Consider the following 26,287-nt stretch of genomic DNA (forward strand, 5'->3'; position numbering starts at 1 on the left):
CCAGGAGAGGGACGATGACCCCCAAAAATATGTTATGAATTATATATTTTTCTCAAGAAGTTAATTGTTTGAGAAGGTTTGAGAAGGTTGGAATCCTATGTAACCTGCCTACACATTTGTTTTCTGTACAAATTGACCAACATACTAGTAGGTCAAAGCTGTGTGATGGGTAACCTTGGTAGAGCATGGTGATGGGTAACCTTGGTAACCTTGGTAGAGCATGGTGATGGGTAACCTTGGTAACCTTGGTAGAGCATGGTGATGGGTAACCTTGGTAACCTTGGTAGAGCATGGTGATGGGTACCCTTGGTAACCTTGGTAGAGCATGGTGATGGGTAACCTTGGTAGAGCATGGTGATGGGTAACCTTGGTAGAGCATGGGGATGGGTAACCTTGGTAACCTTGGTAGAGCATGGTGATGGGTAACCTTGGTAACCTTGGTAGAGCATGGTGATGGGTAACCTTGGTAACCTTGGTAGAGCATGGTGATGGGTAACCTTGGTAACCTTGGTAGAGCATGGTGATGGGTAACCTTGGTAGAGCATGGTGATGGGTAACCTTGGTAGAGCATGGGGATGGGTAACCTTGGTAACCTTGGTAGAGCATGGTGATGGGTAACCTTGGTAGAGCATGGTGATGGGTAACCTTGGTAACCTTGGTAGAGCATGGTGATGGGTAACCTTGGTAGAGCATGGTGATGGTAACCTTGGTAGAGCATGGTGATGGGTAACCTTGGTAGAGCATGGTGATGGGTAACCTTGGTAGAGCATGGTGATGGGTAACCTTGATAACCTTGGTAGAGCATGGGGATGGGTAACCTTGGTAGAGCATGATGATGGGTAACCTTGGTAACCTTGGTAGAGCATGATGATGGGTAGCCTTGGTAGAGCATGATGATGGGTAACCTTGGTAACCTTGGTAGAGCATGGTGATAGGTAACCTTGGTAACCTTGATAGAGCATGGTGATGGGTAACCTTGGTAGAGCATGGTGATGGGTAACCTTGGTAACCTTGGTAGAGCATGGTGATGGGTAACCTTGGTAACCTTGGTAGAGCATGGTGATGGGTAACCTTGGTAACCTTGGTAGAGCATGGTGAAGTAGACGTGAAGTTCCCTTATTTTTTGGCTTCAGACCAATGCCTACTTGTCACTTTAAAATTGTATGATATGTGATGATGAAGATGTTGATGATTATTTTCTTGGCCAGGAGGAAGAGGAGGGTCACCATGAAGACCCAAAGGTGCGGGACAGTCCCACTGAGCCTCCTGACGCCCAACCCCCCAGGAAACACTACAGAGAACGCAACAGAGAACACTTTGCTACCATACGCACTGCCTCACTGGTGAGACCACACACACACTCTGCCTCACTGGTGAGACCACACACACACACTGCCTCACTGGTGAGACCACACATACACACTGCCTCACTGGTGAGATCACACACACTGCCTCACTGGTGAGACCACACACACACTCTGCCTCACTGGTGAGATCACACACACACTCTGCCTCACTGGTGAGATCACACACACACTCTGCCTCACTGGTGAGACCACACACACACACTGCCTCACTGGTGAGATCACACACACACTCTGCCTCACTGGTGAGATCACACACACACTCTGCCTCGTTAGTGAGTCGTCTCTCTCTCTTTCTGTTTTTTTATCTCTCCATTTGGAAACTCCTTCTCTAAATTAGAAAAACCACTTGACACCTTCGACACAACAACAGTAAGTTTAACATAACCTTCTCTCTCTCTCTCTCTCACTCTTCCCCCCCCCCCCAGGTGACTCGTGAGATGCAGGAGCACGAGCAGGACAGTGAGCTGAGGGAGCAGATGTCTGGCTATAAGAGGATGAGGCGGCAGCACCAGAAGCATCTGATGGGTCTGGAGAACAAGCTGAAGGCTGAGATGGACGAGCATCGGCTCCGTCTGGACAAAGAGCTGGAGAGCCAGAGGAACATCTTCGCCCAGGAGATGGAGAAACTGGTCAAGAGACATCAGGCCGCTATGGAGAAAGATGTACGGAGAGAAGAGACACACACACACACACACACACAGAGACACACACACAGAGACACACACACACACACACAGACAGACACACACACACAGAGACACACACACACACACACACACAGCCACACACACAGAGACACGCACACACACACACAGAGACACGCACACACACAGCCACACACACATATTTTGGGAGCTATTGAAATGCATTTAATAATGTCTACGTTAGATTTTGACAAGTACATTTTATGACTCCTTAATGTTTCAAATTATATTTTGTGAATTGAACATAAAAATATGTTGTTTTCTTTAGAGAGTACTTATGTTATCTTCCCCACTGCAAACAGATAAATACTTCACTACATGTACATGATAAATACTTCAATACATGTACATGATAAAAACTTCACTACATGTACATGATAAATACTTCAATACATGTAATTTTGTCCTCGAAACAGTGAGATGCAGTGCCTTAGACCGCTGTGATACAGCCTGGAATCAAACCGGGGTCTGTAGTGACACTGAGATGCAGTGCCTTAGACCGCTGAACCAGGGTCTGTAGTGACACTGAGATGCAGTGTCTTAGACCGCTGAACCAGGGTCTGTAGTGACACTGAGATGCAGTGTCTTAGACCGCTGAACCAGGGTCTGTAGTGACACTGAGATGCAGTGTCTTAGACCGCTGAACCAGGGTCTGTTGTGACAGTGAGATGCAGTGTCTTAGACCGCTGAACCAGGGTCTGTAGTGACACTGAGATGCAGTGTCTTAGACCGCTGAACCAGGGTCTGTAGTGACACTGAGATGCAGTGTCTTAGACCGCTGAACCAGGGTCTGTAGTGACAGTGAGATGCAGTGTCTTAGACCGCTGAACCAGGGTCTGTAGTGACACTGAGATGCAGTGCCTTAGACCGCTGAACCAGGGTCTGAAGTGACACTGAGATGCAGTGTCTTAGACCGCTGAACCAGGGTCTGTAGTGACAGTGAGATGCAGTGTCTTAGACCGCTGAACCAGGGTCTGTAGTGACAGTGAGATGCAGTGTCTTAGACCACTGAACCAGGGTCTGTAGTGACAGTGAGATGCAGTGTCTTAGACCGCTGAACCAGGGTCTGTAGTGACAGTGAGATGCAGTGTCTTAGACCACTGAACCAGGGTCTGTAGTGACAGTGAGATGCAGTGTCTTAGACCGCTGAACCAGGGTCTGTAGTGACACTGAGATGCAGTGTCTTAGACCGCTGAACCAGGGTCTGTAGTGACACTGAGATGCAGTGTCTTAGACCGCTGAACCAGGGTCTGTTGTGACAGTGAGATGCAGTGTCTTAGACCGCTGAACCAGGGTCTGTAGTGACAATGAGATGCAGTGTCTTAGACCGCTGAACCAGGGTCTGTAGTGACAGTGAGATGCAGTGTCTTAGACCGCTGAACCAGGGTCTGTAGTGACAGTGAGATGCAGTGTCTTAGACCACTGAACCAGGGTCTGTAGTGACAGTGAGATGCAGTGTCTTAGACCGCTGAACCAGGGTCTGTAGTGACACTGAGATGCAGTGTCTTAGACCGCTGAACCAGGGTCTGTAGTGACACTGAGATGCAGTGTCTTAGACCGCTGAACCAGGGTCTGTTGTGACAGTGAGATGCAGTGTCTTAGACCACTGAACCAGGGTCTGTAGTGACACTGAGATGCAGTGTCTTAGACCGCTGAACCAGGGTCTGTAGTGACAGTGAGATGCAGTGTCTTAGACCGCTGAACCAGGGTCTGTAGTGACAGTGAGATGCAGTGTCTTAGACCACTGAACCAGGGTCTGTAGTGACACTGAGATGCAGTGTCTTAGACCGCTGAACCAGGGTCTGTAGTGACAGTGAGATGCAGTGTCTTAGACCGCTGAACCAGGGTCTGTAGTGACAGTGAGATGCAGTGTCTTAGACCGCTGAACCAGGGTCTGTAGTGACAGTGAGATGCAGTGTCTTAGACCGCTGAACCAGGGTCTGTAGTGACAGTGAGATGCAGTGTCTTAGACCGTTGAACCAGGGTCTGTAGTGACAGTGAGATGCAGTGTCTTAGACCGCTGAACCAGGGTCTGTAGTGACAGTGAGATGCAGTGTCTTAGACCGCTGAACCAGGGTCTGTAGTGACAGTGAGATGCAGTGTCTTAGACCGCTGAACCAGGGTCTGTAGTGACAGTGAGATGCAGTGTCTTAGACCGCTGAACCAGGGTCTGTTGTGACAGTGAGATGCAGTGTCTTAGACCGCTGAACCAGGGTCTGTAGTGACACTGAGATGCAGTGTCTTAGACCGCTGAACCAGGGTCTGTAGTGACACTGAGATGCAGTGTCTTAGACCGCTGAACCAGGGTCTGTTGTGACAGTGAGATGCAGTGTCTTAGACCACTGAACCAGGGTCTGTAGTGACACTGAGATGCAGTGTCTTAGACCGCTGAACCAGGGTCTGTAGTGACAGTGAGATGCAGTGTCTTAGACCACTGAACCAGGGTCTGTAGTGACACTGAGATGCAGTGTCTTAGACCGCTGAACCAGGGTCTGTAGTGACAGTGAGATGCAGTGTCTTAGACCGCTGAACCAGGGTCTGTAGTGACAGTGAGATGCAGTGTCTTAGACCACTGAACCAGGGTCTGTAGTGACAGTGAGATGCAGTGTCTTAGACCGCTGAACCAGGGTCTGTAGTGACACTGAGATGCAGTGTCTTAGACCGCTGAACCAGGGTCTGTAGTGACACTGAGATGCAGTGTCTTAGACCGCTGAACCAGGGTCTGTTGTGACAGTGAGATGCAGTGTCTTAGACCACTGAACCAGGGTCTGTAGTGACACTGAGATGCAGTGTCTTAGACCGCTGAACCAGGGTCTGTAGTGACAGTGAGATGCAGTGTCTTAGACCGCTGAACCAGGGTCTGTAGTGACAGTGAGATGCAGTGTCTTAGACCACTGAACCAGGGTCTGTAGTGACACTGAGATGCAGTGTCTTAGACCGCTGAACCAGGGTCTGTAGTGACAGTGAGATGCAGTGTCTTAGACCGCTGAACCAGGGTCTGTAGTGACAGTGAGATGCAGTGTCTTAGACCGCTGAACCAGGGTCTGTAGTGACAGTGAGATGCAGTGTCTTAGACCGCTGAACCAGGGTCTGTAGTGACAGTGAGATGCAGTGTCTTAGACCGTTGAACCAGGGTCTGTAGTGACAGTGAGATGCAGTGTCTTAGACCGCTGAACCAGGGTCTGTAGTGACAGTGAGATGCAGTGTCTTAGACCGCTGAACCAGGGTCTGTAGTGACAGTGAGATGCAGTGTCTTAGACCGCTGAACCAGGGTCTGTAGTGACAGTGAGATGCAGTGTCTTAGACCGCTGAACCAGGGTCTGTTGTGACAGTGAGATGCAGTGTCTTAGACCGCTGAACCAGGGTCTGTAGTGACACTGAGATGCAGTGTCTTAGACCGCTGAACCAGGGTCTGTAGTGACACTGAGATGCAGTGTCTTAGACCGCTGAACCAGGGTCTGTTGTGACAGTGAGATGCAGTGTCTTAGACCACTGAACCAGGGTCTGTAGTGACACTGAGATGCAGTGTCTTAGACCGCTGAACCAGGGTCTGTAGTGACAGTGAGATGCAGTGTCTTAGACCGCTGAACCAGGGTCTGTAGTGACAGTGAGATGCAGTGTCTTAGACCACTGAACCAGGGTCTGTAGTGACACTGAGATGCAGTGTCTTAGACCGCTGAACCAGGGTCTGTAGTGACAGTGAGATGCAGTGTCTTAGACCGCTGAACCAGGGTCTGTAGTGACAGTGAGATGCAGTGTCTTAGACCGCTGAACCAGGGTCTGTAGTGACAGTGAGATGCAGTGTCTTAGACCGCTGAACCAGGGTCTGTAGTGACAGTGAGATGCAGTGTCTTAGACCGCTGAACCAGGGACTGTAGTGACAGTGAGATGCAGTGTCTTAGACCGCTGAACCAGGGTCTGTAGTGACAGTGAGATGCAGTGTCTTAGACCGTTGAACCAGGGTCTGTAGTGACAGTGAGATGCAGTGTCTTAGACCGCTGAACCAGGGTCTGTAGTGACAGTGAGATGCAGTGTCTTAGACCACTGAACCAGGGTCTGTAGTGACACTGAGATGCAGTGTCTGAGACCGCTGAACCAGGGTCTGTAGTGACAGTGAGATGCAGTGTCTTAGACCGCTGAACCAGGGTCTGTAGTGACAGTGAGATGCAGTGTCTTAGACCGCTGAACCAGGGTCTGTAGTGACAGTGAGATGCAGTGTCTTAGACCGCTGAACCAGGGTCTGTAGTGACAGTGAGATGCAGTGTCTTAGACCGCTGAACCAGGGTCTGTAGTGACACTGAGATGCAGTGTCTTAGACCACTGAACCAGGGTCTGTAGTGACAGTGAGATGCAGTGTCTTAGACCGCTGAACCAGGGTCTGTAGTGACAGTGAGATGCAGTGTCTTAGACCACTGAACCAGGGTCTGTAGTGACAGTGATATGCAGTGTCTTAGACCGCTGAACCAGGGTCTGTAGTGACAGTGAGATGCAGTGTCTTAGACCGCTGAACCAGGGTCTGTAGTGACAGTGAGATGCAGTGTCTTAGACCGCTGAACCAGGGTCTGTAGTGACAGTGAGATGCAGTGTCTTAGACCGCTGAACCAGGGTCTGTAGTGACAGTGAGATGCAGTGTCTTAGACCACTGAACCAGGGTCTGTAGTGACAGTGAGATGCAGTGTCTTAGACCACTGAACCAGGGTCTGTAGTGACAGTGAGATGCAGTGTCTTAGACCGCTGAACCAGGGTCTGTAGTGACAGTGAGATGCAGTGTCTTAGACCGCTGAACCAGGGTCTGTAGTGACACTGAGATGCAGTGTCTTAGACCGCTGAACCAGGGTCTGTAGTGACACTGCGATGCAGTGTCTTAGACCACTGAACCAGGGTCTGTAGTGACACTGAGATGCAGTGTCTTAGACCGCTGAACCAGGGTCTGTAGTGACAGTGAGATGCAGTGTCTTAGACCGCTGAACCAGGGTCTGTAGTGACAGTGAGATGCTGATGGATTGAATTTCTAAATCCTGATGTGGCCCTGGAGTCACCTCTGTTATGCACTCTCCACACAGAGGACAGAGAACTAACCCTAACCCTAACCCTAACCTCTGTTATGCACTCTCCACACAGAGGACAGAGAACTAACCCTAACCCTAACCCTAACCCTAACCTCTGTTATGCACTCTCCACACAGAGGACAGAGAACGAGTCACCTCTGTTATGCACTCCACACAGACAGTGAGAACGAAATACACTGCAACTCCAGCTCATGCGGTTTTTTCTCTTTCGTGTGTGCGGGTGCGTGGTGTGTGCGTCTGTGTGTGTGTGCGCAAGCAGGCGAAGACCTTTAACAACGATGAGAAGAAGTTCCAGCAGCACATTCAGGTCCAGCAGAAGAAAGAACTCAGCAGCTTCCTGGAGTGTCAGAAACGAGAGTACAAACTACGCAAGGAGCGGCTCAAAGAGGTACGCACACACTCTGATATATATACACACACACACACACACACACACACACACACACACACACACACACACACACACAGACACACAGAGCAGCTCAAAGAGGTATGCACACACTCTGATATATACATACACACACACACACACAGAGCAGCTCAAAGAGGTATGCACACACTCTGATATATACACACACACACACACACACACAGAGAGCAGCTCAAAGAGGTATGCACACACTCTGATATATACACACACACAGAGCAGCTCAAAGAGGTATGCACACACTCTTATATATACAGTGCCTTGCGAAAGTATTCGGCCCCCTTGAACGTTGCGACCTTTTGCCACATTTCAGGCTTCCAACATAAAGATATAAAACTGTATTTTTTGTGAAGAATCAACAACAAGTGGGACACAATCATGAAGTGGAACGACATTTATTGGATATTTCAAACTTTTTTAACAAATCAAAAACTGAAATATTGGGCGTGCAAAATTATTCAGCCCCCTTAAGTTAATACTTTGTAGCGCCACCTTTTGCTGCGATTACAGCTGTAAGTCGCTTGGGGTATGTCTCTATCAGTTTTGCACATCGAGAGACTGACATTTTTTCCCATTCCTCCTTGCAAAACAGCTCGAGCTCAGTAAGGTTGGATGGAGAGCATTTGTGAACAGCAGTTTTCAGTTCTTTCCACAGATTCTCGATTGGATTCAGGTCTGGACTTTGACTTGGCCATTCTAACACCTGGATATGTTTATTTTTGAACAATTCAATTGTAGATTTTGCTTTATGTTTTGGATCATTGTCTTGTTGGAAGACAAATCTCCGTCCCAGTCTCAGGTCTTTTGCAGACTCCATCAGGTTTTCTTCCAGAATGGTCCTGTATTTGGCTCCATCCATCTTCCCATCAATTGTAACCATCTTCCCTGTCCTTGCTGAAGAAAAGCAGGCCCAAACCATGATGCTGCCACCACCATGTTTGACAGTGGGGATGGTGTGTTCAGGGTGATGAGCTGTGTTGCTTTTACGCCAAACATAACGTTTTGCATTGTTGCCAAAAAGTTCAATTTTGGTTTCATCTGACCAGAGCACCTTCTTCCACATGTTTGGTGTGTCTCCCAGGTGGCTTGTGGCAAACTTTAAACAACACTTTTTATGGATATCTTTAAGAAATGGCTTTCTTCTTGCCACTCTTCCGCCAGATTTGTGCAATATACGACTGATTGTTGTCCTATGGACAGAGTCTCCCACCTCAGCTGTAGATCTCTGCAGTTCATCCAGAGTGATCATGGGCCTCTTGGCTGCATCTCTGATCAGTCTTCTCCTTGTATGAGCTGAAAGTTTAGAGGGACGGCCAGGTCTTGGTAGATTTGCAGTGGTCTGATACTCCTTCCATTTCAATATTATCGCTTGCACAGTGCTCCTTGGGATGTTTAAAGCTTGGGAAATATTTTTGTATCCAAATCCGGCTTTAAACTTCTTCACAACAGTATCTCGGACCTGCCTGGTGTGTTCCTTGTTCTTCATGATGCTCTCTGCGCTTTTAACGGACCTCTGAGACTATCACAGTGCAGGTGCATTTATACGGAGACTTGATTACACGCAGGTGGATTGTATTTATCATCATTAGTCATTTAGGTCAACATTGGATCATTCAGAGATCCTCTGAACTTCTGGAGAGAGTTGCACTGAAAGTAAAGAGGCTGAATAATTTTGCACGCCCAATTTTTCAGTTTTTGATTTGTTAAAAAAGTTTGAAATATCCAATAAATGTCGTTCCACTTCATGATTGTGTCCCACTTGTTGTTGATTCTTCACAAAAAAATACAGTTTTATATCTTTATGTTTGAAGCCTGAAATGTGGCAAAAGGTCGCAAAGTTCAAGGGGGCCGAATACTTTCGCAAGGCACTGTATATACAACACACACACACACACACACACAGAGCAGCTCAAAGAGGTATGCACACACTCTTATATATACACACACACACACACACACACACACACACACACACACACACTCTTATATATACACACACTCTTATATACACACACACACACACACACACACACACACACACACACACACACACAGAGCAGCTCAAAGAGGTACACACTTATATATACTGAACAAAAATATAAACGCAACATGGGCCTCAAGATCTCGTCACAGTATCTCAAATTGCCATCGATAAAATGTAATTGTGTTCGTTGTCTGTAGCCTCATGCCTGCCCATACCCTAACCCCACCGCCACCATGGGGAACTCAGCAAACCGCTCGCCCACACGACGCCATTCACTTGGTCTGCGGTTGTGAGGCCAGTTGGACGTACTCCCAAATGACCTAAAACGACGGAGGCGGCTAATGGTAGAGAAATGAACATTACATTCTCTGGCAACCGCTCCGGTGGACATTCCTGCAGTCAGAGTGCCAATTGCACACTCCCTCAACACTTGAGACATCTGTGAGAGGGACAGGAACAGGGATGGAAGCAAAACTGTTACATTGATGCCGTTGACCCGGATCACTCAGTTGGGCTCTGCCCTGTTGCTGCGGAGACGAGGAGGTACCCGTTTGCGGCTAGGTAGCCGTCAGCGATATGGAACGGTTAGCTAGGTAGCCGTTAGCGATAGGAACGACTGGCTAGGTAGCCGTTAGCGATATGGAACGGTTGGCTAGGTAGCGGTTAGCGATATGGAACGACTGGCTAGGTAGCCGTTAGCGATATGGAACGACTGGCTAGGTAGCCGTTAGCGATATGGAACGACTGGCTAGGTAGCCGTTAGTGATATGGAACGGTTGGCTAGGTAGCCGTTAGCGATAGGAACGACTGGCTAGGTAGCCGTTAGCGATATGGAACGGTTGGCTAGGTAGCGGTTAGCGATATGGAACGACTGGCTAGGTAGCCGTTAGCGATATGGAACGGCTAGCTAGGTAGCGCGCTAAACTAGTAGCATCACTCGCTGTAGACATAGAAGTAGTTATTGCCCTTTCTCTGCTCTGCAAGGGCCACTGCTTCCAGAGCGAAAGGTAATGGTCCATTTTTATATTGTGACCATCCTTCCAAATCCCGTCCGAATGACCTCGACCATTGTAAGTCAGAGGATCTTCAGGAACTTTGCGATTGAATGCGAGCGCTGGTATTCAAGGCTGGCACTTGATAGTCTCTGAGTAGAAATTATGTTTAACCTCTTTTTTTTTCCTACCGTGTCTTACAATGTTTTTAGTAGCCAATGCGGCATTTGTTTTGTATCATATGCTAGCTAGCATGTTGCAGAACAGAATGGTTTGGTAGATGGCAACTTATTGCTACTAGTTTCCATCTAGACTCCGTCGTACCATATGCTAGCTAGCATGTTGCAGAACAGAATGGTTTGGTAGATGGCAACTTATTGCTACTAGTTTCCATCTAGACTCCGTCGTACCATATGCTAGCTAGCATGTTGCAGAACAGAATGGTTTGGTAGATGGCAACTTATTGCTACTAGTTTCCATCTAGACTCCGTCGTACCATATGCTAGCTAGCATGTTGCAGAACAGAATGGTTTGGTAGATGGCAACTTATTGCTACTAGTTTCCATCTAGACTCCGTCGTACCATATGCTAGCTAGCATGTTGCAGAACAGAATGGTTTGGTAGATGGCAACTTATTGCTACTAGTTTCCATCTAGACTCCGTCGTACCATATGCTAGCTAGCATGTTGCAGAACAGAATGGTTTGGTAGATGGCAACTTATTGCTACTAGTTTCCATCTAGACTCCGTCGTACCATATGCTAGCTAGCATGTTGCAGAACAGAATGGTTTGGTAGATGGCAACTTATTGCTACTAGTTTCCATCTAGACGCCGTCGTACCATATGCTAGCTAGCATGTTGCAAAACAGAATGGTTTGGTAGATGGCAACTTATTGCTACTAGTTTCCATCTAGACTCCGTCGTACCATATGCTAGCTAGCATGTTGCAGAACAGAATGGTTTGGTAGATGGCAACTTATTGCTACTAGTTTCCATCTAGACTCTGTCGTACCATATGCTAGCTAGCATGTTGCAAAACAGAATGGTTTGGTAGATGGCAACTTATTGCTACTAGTTTCCATCTAGACTCCGTCGTACCATATGCTAGCTAGCATGTTGCAGAACAGAATGGTTTGGTAGATGGCAACTTATTGCTACTAGTTTCCATCTAGACTCCGTCGTACCATATGCTAGCTAGCATGTTGCAGAACAGAATGGTTTGGTAGATGGCAACTTATTGCTACTAGTTTCCATCTAGACTCCGTCGTACCATATGCTAGCTAGCATGTTGCAGAACAGAATGGTTTGGTAGATGGCAACTTATTGCTACTAGTTTCCATCTAGACTCCGTCGTACCATATGCTAGCTAGCATGTTGCAGAACAGAATGGTTTGGTAGATGGCAACTTATTGCTACTAGTTTCCATCTAGACTCCGTCGTACCATATGCTAGCTAGCATGTTGCAGAACAGAATGGTTTGGTAGATGGCAACTTATTGCTACTAGTTTCCATCTAGACTCCGTCGTACCATATGCTAGCTAGCATGTTGCAGAACAGAATGGTTTGGTAGATGGCAACTTATTGCTACTAGTTTCCATCTAGACTCCGTCGTACCATATGCTAGCTAGCATGTTGCAGAACAGAATGGTTTGGTAGATGGCAACTTATTGCTACTAGTTTCCATCTAGACTCCGTCGTACCATATGCTAGCTAGCATGTTGCAGAACAGAATGGTTTGGTAGATGGCAACTTATTGCTACTAGTTTCCATCTAGACTCCGTCGTACCATATGCTAGCTAGCATGTTGCAGAACAGAATGGTTTGGTTGATGGCAACTTATTGCTACTAGTTTCCATCTAGACTCCGTCGTACCATATGCTAGCTAGCATGTTGCAGAACAGAATGGTTTGGTTGATGGCAACTTATTGCTACTAGTTTCCATCTAGACTCCGTCGTACCATATGCTAGCTAGCATGTTGCAGAACAGAATGGTTTGGTAGATGGCAACTTATTGCTACTAGTTTCCATCTAGACTCCGTCGTACCATATGCTAGCTAGCATGTTGCAAAACAGAATGGTTTGGTTGATGGCAACTTATTGCTACTAGTTTCCATCTAGACTCCGTCGTACCATATGCTAGCTAGCATGTTGCAGAACAGAATGGTTTGGTAGATGGCAACTTATTGCTACTAGTTTCCATCTAGACTCCGTCGTACCATATGCTAGCTAGCATGTTGCAGAACAGAATGGTTTGGTTGATGGCAACTTATTGCTACTAGTTTCCATCTAGACTCTGTCGTACCATATGCTAGCTAGCATGTTGCAAAACAGAATGGTTTGGTAGATGGCAACTTATTGCTTCTAGTTTCCATCTAGACTCCGTCGTACCATATGCTAGCTAGCATGTTGCAAAACAGAATGGTTTGGTAGATGGCAACTTATTGCTTCTAGTTTCCATCTAGACTCCGTCGTACCTGAGGAGCAGTCTGACCTCATGCCTGATTGATTTTGAGTAGTTTATAGTTCAATTCAGCTTAAAAGGGATAGTTGACCAAAATTACATTGGTTTTATTACCCTGTAAGCAGTCGAAGGACAAGGTATGACAGCAATCCAAAACTAAAGCATGGATTGCATCATGCCATGTCCCTAGACATGCCCTGTCCCTAGACATGCCCTGCCCCTAGACATGCCCTGCCCCTAGACATGCCCTGCCCCTAGACATGCCCTGCCCCTAGACATGCCCTGCCCCTAGACATGCCCTGTCCCTAGACATGCCCTGTCCCTAGACATGCCCTGTCCCTAGACATGCCCTGTCCCTAGACATGCCCTGCCCCTAGACATGCCCTGCCCCTAGACATGCCCTGTCCCTAGACATGCCCTGTCCCTAGACATGCCCTGCCCCTAGACATGACCTGCCCCTAGACATGCCCTGCCCCTAGACATGCCCTGCCCCTAGACATGCCCTGTCCCTAGACATGCCCTGCCCCTAGACATGCCCTGCCCCTAGACATGCCCTGTCCCTAGACATGCCCTGCCCCTAGACATGCCCTGTCCCTAGACATGACCTGCCCCTAGACATGCCCTGCCCCTAGACATGCCCTGCCCCTAGACATGCCCTGTCCCTAGACATGCCCTGTCCCTAGACATGCCCTGCCCCTAGACATGCCCTGTCCCTAGACATGCCCTGTCCCTAGACATGCCCTGCCCCTAGACATGCCCTGTCCCTAGACATGCCCTGTCCCTAGACATGCCCTGCCCCTAGACATGCCCTGTCCCTAGACATGCCCTGCCCCTAGACATGCCCTGTCCCTAGACATGCCCTGTCCCTAGACATGCCCTGTCCCTAGACATGCCCTGTCCCTAGACATGCCCTGCCCCTAGACATGAAACTATTCCTTTACCACTGTTTTCAGGTATGTTCAGAGGGTCCCTGGTTTGAACACACACTTATTTACACACACAACGTGGAACAGCACCTGGTACGAGAGGTGCACACACACATATACGCACGCACACACACACACACACACACACTCTCTCTCTCCTCTCTGTCCTGTAGGAGTTGAGTGAGAACCAGTCGACGCCTAAGAAGGAGAAACAGGAGTGGCTGTCCAAGCAGAAGGAGAACTTCCAGCACTTCCAGGTACATTACACGTTAAATCAACGTGAATTATCAATTAACATCAACGTGAATTATCAATTAACATCAACGTGAATAATCAATTAACATCAACGTGAATTATCAATTAACATCAACGTGAATTATCAATTAACATCAACGTGAATTATCAATTAATATCAACGTGAATTATCAATTAACATCAACGTGAATTATCAATTAACATCAACGTGAATTATCAATTAACATCAACGTGAATTATCAATTAACATCAACGTGAATTATCAATTAACATCAACGTGAATTATCAATTAACATCAACGTGAATTATCAATTAACATCAACGTGAATTATCAATTAATATCAACGTGAATTATCAATTAACATCAACGTGAATTATCAATTAACATCAACGTGAATTATCAATTAACATCAACGTGAATTATCAATTAACATCAACGTGAATTATCAATTAACATCAACGTGAATTATCAATTAACATCAACGTGAATTATCAATTAATATCAACGTGAATTATCAATTAACATCAACGTGAATGATGAATTAACATCAACGTGAATTACAGTGGGGCAAAAAAGTATTTAGTCAGCCACCAATTGTGCAAGTTCTCCCACTTAAAAAGATGAGAGAGGCCTGTAATTTTCATCATAGGTACACTTCAACTATGACAGACAAAATGAGAAACAAAATCCAGAAAATCACATTGTAGGATTTTTTATGAATTTATTTGCAAATGATGGTGGAAAATAAGTATTTGGTCAATAACAAAAGTTTATCTCAATACTTTGTTATATACCTTTTGTTTGGCAATGACAGAGGTCAAATCAAACCCACGACCTTTGGCAAGGCAAGCGCCATGCTACCAACTGAGACACACATGAAATGAGGGTTTTGGTTTGATGTGTGATTTGTCAGGCTGAGGAGGAAGCCAACCTGTTGAGGAGACAGAGGCAGTACCTGGAGCTGGAGTGTCGACGTTTCAAACGCAGGATACTCATCGCCAGGCACAACGTGGAGCAGGATCTGACACGAGAGGTACACAACACACACACAACACACCATATTCACTACAAACGCCGTGAAAGGTTATCGCTCAACACATGGAGTTCTCTTCCCTCCCTCCCTCCCTCCTCTCCACTCTCTCTTTCTCTCTCTCTCCCTCCTCTCCACTCTCTCTCTCTCCACCTCTCTCCTCTCTCTCTCTCTCTCTCTCTCTCTGTCTCTCTCTCTCTCTCTCTCTCTCTCTGTGTGTGTGTCAGGAGTTGAATAAGCGTCAGACCCAGAAGGACTTGGAGCATGCCATGCTGCTCAGACATCACGAGTCGATGCAGGAGCTGGAGTTCAGACATCTGGGAACCATCCAGAAGATGAGGGCGGAGCTTATCAGGACGCAGCACCAGACGGAACTGACCAATCAGCTGGAGTACAACAAGAGGAGGGAGAGAGAACTGAGACGCAAACACGTCATGGAGGTTCGACAGCAACCCAAGAGTTTAAAGGTAAATATGAGAGAGAGAGTGATGGTGAAAAGGTAAGAGAGAGAGAGATGGTGAAAAGGTAAGAGAGAGAGAGATGGTGAAAAGTTAAGAGAGAGAGAGAGAGAGAGAGACAGAGAGAGAGAGTGGAGAGAGAGAGAGAGTGGAGAGAGAGAGTGGAGAGAGAGACAGAGAGAGTGGAGAGAGAGAGACAGAGAGAGTCAGAGAGAGAGTCAGAGAGAGAGACAGAGAGAGAGACAGAGAGAGAGACAGAGAGAGTGGAGAGAGAGAGAGAGACAGAGACACAGAGAGAGAGAGAGAGAGTGGAGAGAGAGAGTAGAGAGAGAGACAGAGAGACAGAGAGAGAGACAGAGAGACAGAGAGAGAGAGAGAGAGAGAGAGAGTGGAGAGAGAGAGAGACAGAGAGAGTAGAGAGAGAGACAGAGAGAGAGACAGAGAGAGAGAGAGTGGAGAGAGAGTGTAGAGAGAGAGACAGACAGAGAGAGAGAGAGAGAGAATGAGGGAATCCCATTCAAAGCAATGTTCCATGATCAATTTTTGTTGTACCATTTTCAACACCCACCTACTGTACTGTACTTTACCCCCCCCCCCCCCCCCCAGTCCAAAGAGCTGCAGATTAAGAAGCAGTTCCAGGACGCGTGTCAGATCCAGACACGGCAGTTCAAGGCCCTGAGGAACCACCTGTTGGAGAGCACTCCCAAGGCCGACCACAAGGCGGTGCTCAAGAGGCTGAAGGAGGAGCAGACCAGGAAACTGGCCATTCTGGCCGAGCAGTACGACCACTCTAACAACCACATGTTGTCCACACAGGCTGTGAGTATCACACACACACGCTCTAGTCTACACAATCTGATAGCACACACACACACACGCTCTAGTCTACACAATCTGATAGCACACACACACACACTCTAGTCTACACAACATGCTACAACACACACACAAACATAGTAGTCTATACAATCTGATACCACACACACACGCTCTAGTCTACACAATCTGATAGCACACACACACACACTCTAGTCTACACAACATGCTACAACACACACACAAACATAGTAGTCTATACAATCTGATACCACACACACACGCTCTAGTCTACACAATATGATAGCACACACACACACGCTCTAGTCTACACAACATGCTACAACACACACACAAACATAGTAGTCTATACAATCTGATACCACACACACACGCTCTAGTCTACACAATCTGATAGCACACACACACACACTCTAGTCTACACAACATGCTACAACACACACACAAACATAGTAGTCTACACAATCTGATACCACACACACACACACACACACTCTACTCTACACAATATGCTACCACACACACACACACACACACACACATGCTCTAGTCTACACAATCTGATACCACACACACACACACACACACACACGCTAGTCTACATAATCTGATACCACACACACATACACTCTAGTCTACACGACATGCTACCACACACACACACACACACACACACACACTAGTATACACAATCTGATACCACACACACACACTCTAGTCTACACAATCTGATACCACACACACACACTCTAGTCTACACAATCTGATACCACACACTGGCAAAACAGGCTCAACCCCCCCCCCCCCCCCTCCCCCCTCCGTCCCCACCCCTCTCTCCCCCCTCCCTCCCCACCCCTCTCTCCCTGCCTCCCTCCCTCCTTCCCCACCCCTCTCTCCCTCCCTCCCTCCCCACCCCTCCCTCCCCACCCCTGCCCTGCCCTCCCTCCCAACCCCTCCCTCCCCACCCCTCCCGCCCTCCCTCCCTCCCCACCCGCCCTCCCTCCCTCCCCACCCCTGCCTCCCTCCCCACCCCTCTCTCCCCCCCTCCTTCCCCACCCCTCTCTCCCTCCCTCCCTCCCCACCCCTGCTTCCCTCCCCACCGCTCCCACCCAACCCCTCCCGCCCTCCCTCCCACCCAACCCCTGCCTCCCTCCCTCCCCATCCCGCCCTCCCTCCCTCCCCACCCCTGCCTCCCTCCCTCCCCACCCCTCCCTCTCTCTGCAGCTGCGTTTGGACGAAGCCCAAGAGGGTGAGTGTCAGGTGCTGAGGCAGCAGCTGCATCAGGAGTTGGAGCTGCTGAACGCCTACCAGAGTAAGATCAAGATGCAGACAGACGCCCAGCACGACAGAGAGAGGAAGGATCTGGAGCAGAGGGTGTCGCTCCGCAGGGCTCTACTGGAACACAAGGTAGGGAATGGGGGGGAGGCGGGGTGTTGGCATCGCAGTGTGTGTGTGTTCGTGTGTGTATCTGACTGTCGTCCCCCCCCCCATCTCTCTCGGTGTGTGTCTCCCTCCAGATTGAGGAGGAGATGCTGTCTCTGCAGAACGAGCGTGTGGAGCGTATCAGGTCTCTGTTGGAGCGCCAGGCCAGGGAGATGGAGGCCTTCGACTCAGAGTCCATGAGACTAGGCTTCAGCAACATGGTCCTGTCCAACGTGCAGGGCTCGGACACACACGGCAGCCCGGGGGGGTCTGGAGCGTCTCAACAAAGCCATCACCAGGGGGGGTCCAGCTCCCAGCAGCCGTGGGGTCACCCTGTGCTGGCTGGGGGACCCCCTCCCTGGAGCCTGCATCAGCCCTCTGGAGGGGGGAGTCAGAGGGGGAGTGGGGTGGGAGTGGGGGGGGTCAGGAACAGCCCCCAGGTTATGAGGAGGGCGTCGACGTCGGGAGGTGGGCGGAGCGAACAGGGCATGAGCAGGAGCGCCAGCATCACCTCCCAGATCTCCAACGGCTCACACCTGTCATACACCTAGACACACACACACAGACTGAAGTCACACACACTGAAGACACACACGCAGACTGAAGACACACACACTGAAGACACACACACACACTGAAGTCACACACTGAAGACACACACACACACGATGAACACACTTGTCGTTAGCCTTGAAACACACACAGCTGGTGTACCAACCATCTTAACACACACTGAACTAAACACACTTGTGATTTGGGGCGGCAGGTAGCCTAGTGGTTAGAGTGTAGGGGCGGCAGGTAGCCTAGTGGTTAGAGTGTAGGGGCGGCAGGTAGTCTAGTGGTTAGAGTGTAGGGGCGGCAGGTAGCCTAGTGGTTAGAGTGTAGAGGAGGCAGGTAGTCTAGTGGTTAGAGTGTAGAGGAGGCAGGTAGCCTAGTGGTTAGAGTGTAGGGGCGGCAGGTAGTCTAGTGGTTAGAGTGTAGGGGCGGCAGGTAGCCTAGTGGTTAGAGTGTAGGGGCGGCAGGTAGACTAGTGGTTAGAGTGTAGGGGCGGCAGGTAGCCTAGTGGTTAGAGTGTAGGGGCGGCAGGTAGTCTAGTGGTTAGAGTGTAGGGGCGGCAGGTAGCCTAGTGGTTAGAGTGTAGGGGCGGCAGGTAGCCTAGTGGTTAGAGTGTAGGGGGGGCAGGCAGCCTAGTGGTTAGAGTGTAGGGGCGGCAGGTAGTCTAGTGGTTAGAGTGTAGGGGGGGCAGGTAGCCTAGTGGTTAGAGTGTAGGGGGGGGCAGGTAGCCTAGTGGTTAGAGTGTAGGGGGGTTAGGTAGCCTAGTGGTTAGAGTGTAGGGGGGTTAGGTAGCCTAGTGGTTAGAGTGTAGGGGCGGCAGGTAGCCTAGTGGTTAGAGTGTAGGGTGGTTAGGTAGTCTAGTGGTTAAAGTATAGGGGGGGGCAGGTAGCCTAGTGGTTAGAGTGTAGGGGGGTTAGGTAGCCTAGTGGTTAGAGTGTAGGGGGGGCAGGTAGCCTAGTGGTTAGAGTGTAGGGGGGTTAGGTAGCCTAGTGGTTAGAGTGTAGGGACGGCAGGTAGCCTAGTGGTTAGAGTGTAGGGGGGTTAGGTAGCCTAGTGGTTAGAGTGTAGGGACGGTAGGTAGCCTAGTGATTAGAGTGTAGGGGGGTTAGGTAGCCTAGTGGTTAGAGTGTAGGGGGGTTAGGTAGCCTAGTGGTTAGAGTGTTGGACTAGTATCCATAAAGGTTGATTGATCGAATCCCAGAGCTGACATGGTACAAATCTGTCGTTCTCCCCCTGAACAGGCAGTTAACCCACTGTTCCTAGGCCGTCATTGTAAATAATAATTTGTTCTTAACTGACTTGCCTAGTTAAATAAAGGTTCAATAAAAATTAAAATGCACCTGACCAAACCATAATCACACAGGGATGCTGGTCTTCCACAAACTTACAAACGTGGGCACGCACACGGCTAGCATGCACATTGAAAACAGCACCCTAGGTTGGGGGTCAAAGGGGAAACCGATATCCATTCCTCCCCATTCTATTTCTCTCTCTCTTCCTCCCTGTTTCTCATCAACACTGTCATCTTCTCTTCAATACTGATAGTATAGACTGACAGGACAGGAGACAGTGGAAGACAGTAACCCAGCCGTGTTGGAATACAGTAACCCAGCCGTTCTGGAATACAGTAACCCAGCCGTGTTAGAATACAGTAACCCAGCCGTGTTAGAATACAGTAACCCAGCCGTGTTAGAATACAGTAACCCAGACGTGTTGGAATACAGTAACCCAGCTATATTAGAATACAGTAACCCAGCCATATTAGAATACAGTAACCCAGCCATATTAGAATACAGTAACCCAGCCGTGTTAGAATACAGTAACCCAGCCATATTAGAATACAGTAACCCAGCCATATTAGAATACAGTAACCCAGCCGTGTTAGAATACAGTAACCCAGCCATATTAGAATACAGTAACCCAGCCGTATTAGAATACAGTAACCCAGCCATATTAGAATACAGTAACCCAGCCATATTAGAATACAGTAACTCAGCCGTGTTAGAATACAGTAACCCATCCGTATTAGAATACAGTAACCCAGCCATATTAGAATACAGTAACCCATCCGTGTTAGAATACAGTAACCCAGCCATATTATAATGTAGATGTGCCATAGTCTAATGATGTCAAACCACGCCAGTCTCCTCATGTCATGTTGTTTGCCGTAGACCTACACACTCGTAGTCACTTTAAACACGCCTGTCTAAAGCACTTTACGTTTCGACCAATCCATTTCCATTGAGATGGTCTAAATGCAGTAAATCAGGAAGTTGTCATTGATGGAGTGTAAATGCCGTCACACACGTCACGATGCTAATAAACTCCTTGTAACAATGGCGGCAGGAGAGTGACCATTGATAAACCACCACAGATACTTCCTGGTTACTATTTGTTTCGAGGCTGAATATCTATTACAGTGGCCAACAGTGAGATCAAACACATTTTTTATTTTTGTTTTCCTGAAACCGGTTTTGTTTTGAATGAGACACAGAAAGAGGACCGTTGGAGACGGGTTGTCAGTCGGTCGAGGAAGAGGAGACACAGAACAAACATGATATCAGAATACGTGTTTAATAGAGAGTAGTTTTACTAGTGCACTAGTTTTGATCAGAGCCCTTGGTCAAAAGTAGTGCACTAGTTTTGATCAGAGCCCTTGGTCAAAAGTAGTGCACTAGTTTTGATCAGAGCCTTTGGTCAAAAGTGGTGCACTAAAAGCAGTGCACTAAAAGTAGTGCACTAGTTTTGATCAGAGCCTTTGGTCAAAAGTAGTGCACTAAAAGTAGTGCACTAGTTTTGATCAGAGCCTTTGGTCAAAAGTAGTGCACTAAAAGCAGTGCACTAAAAGTAGTGCACTAGTTTTGATCAGAGCCTTTGGTCAAAAGTAGTGCACTAAAAGCAGTGCACTAAAAATAGTGCACTAGTTTTGATCAGAGCCTTTGGTCAAAAGTGGTGCACTAAAAGCAGTGCACTAAAAGTAGTGCACTAGTTTTGATCAGAGCCCTTGGTCAAAAGTGGTGCACTAAAAGTAGTGCACTAGTTTTGATCAGAGCCTTTGGTCAAAAGTAGTGCACTAAAAGCAGTGCACTAAAAGTAGTGCACTAGTTTTGATCAGAGCCCTTGGTCAAAAGTAGTGCACTAAAAACAGTGCACTAAAAGTAATGCACTAGTTTTGATCAGAGCTCTTGGTCAAAAGTAGTGCACTAAAAGTAGTGCACTAGTTTTGATCAGAGCCCTTGGTCAAAAGTAGTGCACTAAATGGGGGAATTAATAGGGTGCAATTTGAGATGCAGCCAAGACTGTGATGAAGTGTGTTATTGAGTTTATGCTTGAACTAAACTGAGTGGTGGTGATAGAAACACACTCATGTAGAGATGCCAAAGAGAAGAGGCTCTTCTCTATCATATCCATGTTGGCCAGTGCAGGCTTTTGTTCCAACCCAGCACTAAACATTTGGTTTAAATCATGGCCCTCTGTAGGTGTCAGCCAAAAGGCTGACAGGCTTCTCAGGGTTCACTGTCAGTTTCCACAGCCTCCTGTGTGTCAGTTATAGCCAATAGGTTGGTCAGTCTGTGCGATGCTCTGCTCTCATAGGTCCACTTCCCTGTCTGTCTCTGGTCTGGGTGGGCATTTTGATCCCATGGCAACAGCACTTTGCCACGATCATGTGACTTTACAGAGAGACTAGCAGTTACTGTACACACTTCTTTAATGTCCACATCAACAACATACACTTTATGATCATGGATCTCAAATGATCCAAAATCACCCTCTCTCTCTCTCCCATTCTTAACTTTTCACCATCTCTCTCTCTCCCATTCTTAACTTTTCACCATCTCTCTCTCTCTCTCTCCCTCTTAACTTTTCACCATCTCTCTCTCTCTCTCTCCCATTCTTAACTTTTCACCATCTCTCTCTCCCATTCTTAACTTTTCACCATCTCTCTCTCCCATTCTTACCTTTTCACCATCTCTCTCTCTCTCTCTCCCATTCTTAACTTTTCACCATCTCTCTCTCTCCCATTCTTAACTTTTCACCATCTCTCTCTCTCTCTCTCCCATTCTTACCTTTTCACCATCTCTCTCTCTCTCTCTTACCTTTTCACCATCTCTCTCTCTCTTACCTTTTCACCATCTCTCTCTCTCTCTCTTACCTTTTCACCATCTCTCTCTCTCTCTCTCTCTTACCTTTTCACCATCTCTCTCTCTCTTACCTTTTCACCATCTCTCTCTCTCTCTCTCTCTCTCTTACCTTTTCACCATCTCTCTCTCTCTCTCTTACCTTTTCACCATCTCTCTCTCTCTCTCTCTTACCTTTTCACCATCTCTCTCTCTCTCTTACCTTTTCACCATCTCTCTCTCTCTCTCTCTCTCTTACCTTTTCACCATCTCTCTCTCTCTTACCTTTTCACCATCTCTCTCTCTCTCTCTTACCTTTTCACCATCTCTCTCTCTTACCTTTTCACCATCTCTCTCACCCACTTACCTTTCCTCGCTCTCGCTCTCCTTTTCCTTTCATCTCCAACCCTCAACAAGTCCCCTGCCCCTCCCCCTTCCACCCACCACCTATGGGTCTGCTGTTGCTGATGAACAGAGTGAAACGAGAAGCTGGGTGTATTAAAACTGGTAAAGGAGGATCAGGCCAAGTTAAAGAGTGATTTAAGGAAGCTGGGGTGTAAAGTGATGATATTGTGTTTCCGGGAACAGGAAGAGCATCCTCAGGTGAAGGGTTTACAGAGTGTTGAAAGGAGAGAGAGAGAGAGAGGTATAGAACTGTGTAAATATAATGTGGTATGGTTACATTACCGTTTAGGTATTGGTTTATGACTGCTGAATGTCCTTTTTTGGGGGGGGGTGTGGTTGGCGAAGCTGCTGTCGCCCTGCAATGCTCCTGTAACCCCCCCACCCCAGCTCAAGCTCACCCCCGTCGTTACCGCCCCCCTACCACTTCCGGACCACCCTCCGATTCCCTCCTCAGACAGACCCATCTACCCCCCGTGAAAAAACAAAGTAAAAGTAAATAAAGTGTATATATATATATAAAGGTGGATATGTGAAGTGAAGAGCGTATAGATATATATATATAAGGTGGGGGAGGTGTGGCAAAATAATGATATATAAAGTATATATATATATAGTCGATTTAACGTCGATTTCATCTGGGATGTATTGGATAAAATGTGTTAATATTGTACATTTAGAATAAAAACATTATTTAAAACAAAGAAAAGCAATTCAAAGTCAAGACAAATGAACTGCTTGTATTGTGAAGTCACAAACCACTGTGATAACTGACACGGTCTCTAACGATGGTATTTAACAAGACAATGAATACGAAAACATCAACCACATACCTTGTACACACACAAAAGGTGTGGTTCTGGAGCAGTTCTATTGAGTTCCGTTGGATCGATCCTATTGAGTTCCGTTGGAGCCCATTGAGTTCCGTTGGAGTCCATTGAGTTCTGTTGGAGCCCATTGAGTTCTTTTGGAGCCCATTGAATTCCGTCGGAGACCATTGAGTTCCGCCGGAGCCCATTGAGTTCCGCCGGAGCCCATTGAGTTCCGCCGGAGTCCATTGAGTTCCGTTGGAGTCCATTGAGTTCTGTTGGAGCCCATTGAGTTCTTTTTGGAGCCCATTGAGTTCCGTCGGAGCCCCTGGGGTTCTGTCGGAGCCCGTTGAGTTCCGTCGGAGCCCGTTGAGTTCCGTCGTCTCCACCAGTTCAGATTCTCCACTGACCTGTGAACTATTCTCAGTCTTCTCTCTTTCACACTCATCCTTTCTGAAAATAACCTTCAGGTCTCTCCCCAAACTGAGGAGGATGTGCTGTACTCCTCTTCTATCTTCACCTTCTCCCTTTTAATGTTTTTTATTTTCTGTTGGTGTTTTTATTTATCTTATTGAGAGAAATGGTTGGTTTTATCTAACATTGATTGATCTCATTTCGATTGGCCATATTATGAGGAGATCTACTTTGAATGGTCAGATTTAAATCGGAGATTCACTCTGATTTGGTTCATCCTTGGTGTGGCAGGATTACATCTCTGTACAGTCTGTTTGATCAGTATTCCTCTTGATTTGTTTTCATTTCCCAGGTTGAGTTACAGTACCCATTCCCATGTAACCTGTGTTAAACTGTATAGATTGTGCAAAAAAAAAAAGATGTCTGCAAGATTGCATAAAATAAAAACCCTATAAATTACAGAAAAATAAAGTGATTTAAAAATGTATAAAAGAAGTTGAGAAACTAAAGTTTTAAGGGACAAATGTAATGTTTTGTCATTAATGTTTTTGTTGGAAGAGGGCTACTGGACAAAGAATCGACTGTAATAAAGTCATTTTGGTACTTCTGAGTCCTGTCAGAGTGTAGTGTGGGTTCAGCGTGAATACGTGTGTGTGTGTGTGTGTGTTCAGCGTGAATACGTGTGTGTGTGTTCAGCGTGAATACGTGTGTGTGTGTGTGTGTCTCTGTGTGTGTGCGTGCGTACATACTGCTTATTCAACAACTCTGCAAGACAATGACAGTAGATGATTGTGGAAATAATACGAATCCTTCTAGCTTTCCTCAAAGAAGATGTATAAACCGATCACATGACCAGAGATTTTTTTGACATCAGGTCACATGGTGGGTCAGGTATGGCGTTTCATTCCCTATAAGCCCCTTTCTGTGTTTGCAAACATTGTGGCATGAGGGCGATGCGTGTACCCCTCCCTGCTAATACGGAAACCGCTCGTTACGGATGTTGTAAATCTGGAACCGCTAGTTACGGATGTTGTAAATCTGGAACCGCTAGTTACGGATGTTGTAAATCTGGAACCGCTAGTTACGGATGTTGTAAATCTGGAACCGCTCGTTACGGATGTTGTAAATCTGGAACCTCTAGTTACGGATGTTGTAAATCTGGAACCGCTAGTTACGGATGTTGTAAATCTGGAACCGCTAGTTACGGATGTTGTAAATCTGGAACCGCTAGTTACGGATGTTGTAAATCTGGAACCTCTCATTACGGATGTTGTAAATCTGGAACCGATCGTTACGGATGTTGTAAATCTGGAACCGATCGTTACGGATGTTGTAAATCTGGAACCTCTCATTACGGATGTTGTAAATCTGTAACCTCTCGTTACGGATGTTGTAAATCTGGAACCTCTCGTTACGGATGTTGTAAATCTGGAACCGCTAGTTACGGATGTTGTAAATCTGGAACCGCTAGTTACGGATGTTGTAAATCTGGAACCGCTAGTTACGGATGTTGTAAATCTGGAACCTCTCGTTACAGATGTTGTAAATCTGGAACCTCTCGTTACGGATGTTGTAAATCTGGAACCTCTCGTTACGGATGTTGTAAATCTGGAACCGCTAGTTACGGATGTTGTAAATCTGGAACCTCTCGTTACGGATGTTGTAAATCTGGAACCGCTAGTTACGGATGTTGTAAATCTGGAACCGCTAGTTACGGATGTTGTAAATCTGGAACCGCTCGTTACGGATGTTGTAAATCTGGAACCGCTCGTTACGGATGTTGTAAATCTGGAACCTCTCGTTACGGATGTTGTAAATCTGGAACCGCTCGTTACGGATGTTGTAAATCTGGAACCGCTCGTTACGGATGTTGTAAATCTGGAACCGCTAGTTACGGATGTTGTAAATCTGGAACCGCTAGTTACGGATGTTGTAAATCTGGAACCGCTAGTTGCGGATGTTGTAAGTCTGGAACCTCTCGTTATGGATGTTGGAAATCTGGAACCTCTCGTTACGGATGTTGTAAATCTGGAACCGCTAGTTACGGATGTTGTAA

General features: G+C 47.2%; 1 protein-coding gene across 2 annotated transcripts in view; it reads left to right on the forward strand.

The window, feature by feature from the left end:
• The window catches only part of LOC110492874 (serine/threonine-protein kinase TAO1), a 42,794-nt gene extending 22,971 nt beyond the window's left edge, over positions 1 to 19,823 (forward strand). For both annotated transcript variants that reach the window (XM_090188798.1, XM_036989504.2), the window contains 9 exons: positions 1,209 to 1,343; positions 1,793 to 2,029; positions 7,400 to 7,528; positions 14,104 to 14,187; positions 15,100 to 15,219; positions 15,444 to 15,683; positions 16,281 to 16,493; positions 17,736 to 17,918; positions 18,029 to 19,823. In XM_090188798.1, the coding sequence (XP_090044924.1) occupies positions 1,209 to 1,343; positions 1,793 to 2,029; positions 7,400 to 7,528; positions 14,104 to 14,187; positions 15,100 to 15,219; positions 15,444 to 15,683; positions 16,281 to 16,493; positions 17,736 to 17,918; positions 18,029 to 18,484 (1,797 nt within the window). In that variant the 3' untranslated portion in view covers positions 18,485 to 19,823. The remainder of the gene's footprint in view (positions 1 to 1,208; positions 1,344 to 1,792; positions 2,030 to 7,399; positions 7,529 to 14,103; positions 14,188 to 15,099; positions 15,220 to 15,443; positions 15,684 to 16,280; positions 16,494 to 17,735; positions 17,919 to 18,028) is intronic.
• Positions 19,824 to 26,287: the final 6,464 nt, after the last annotated feature.

This window comes from Oncorhynchus mykiss, chromosome 10, assembly GCF_057628025.1.
Source record: "Oncorhynchus mykiss isolate SJ-2025 chromosome 10, ASM5762802v1, whole genome shotgun sequence".
NCBI classification, from domain to species: Eukaryota; Metazoa; Chordata; class Actinopteri; order Salmoniformes; family Salmonidae; genus Oncorhynchus; species Oncorhynchus mykiss.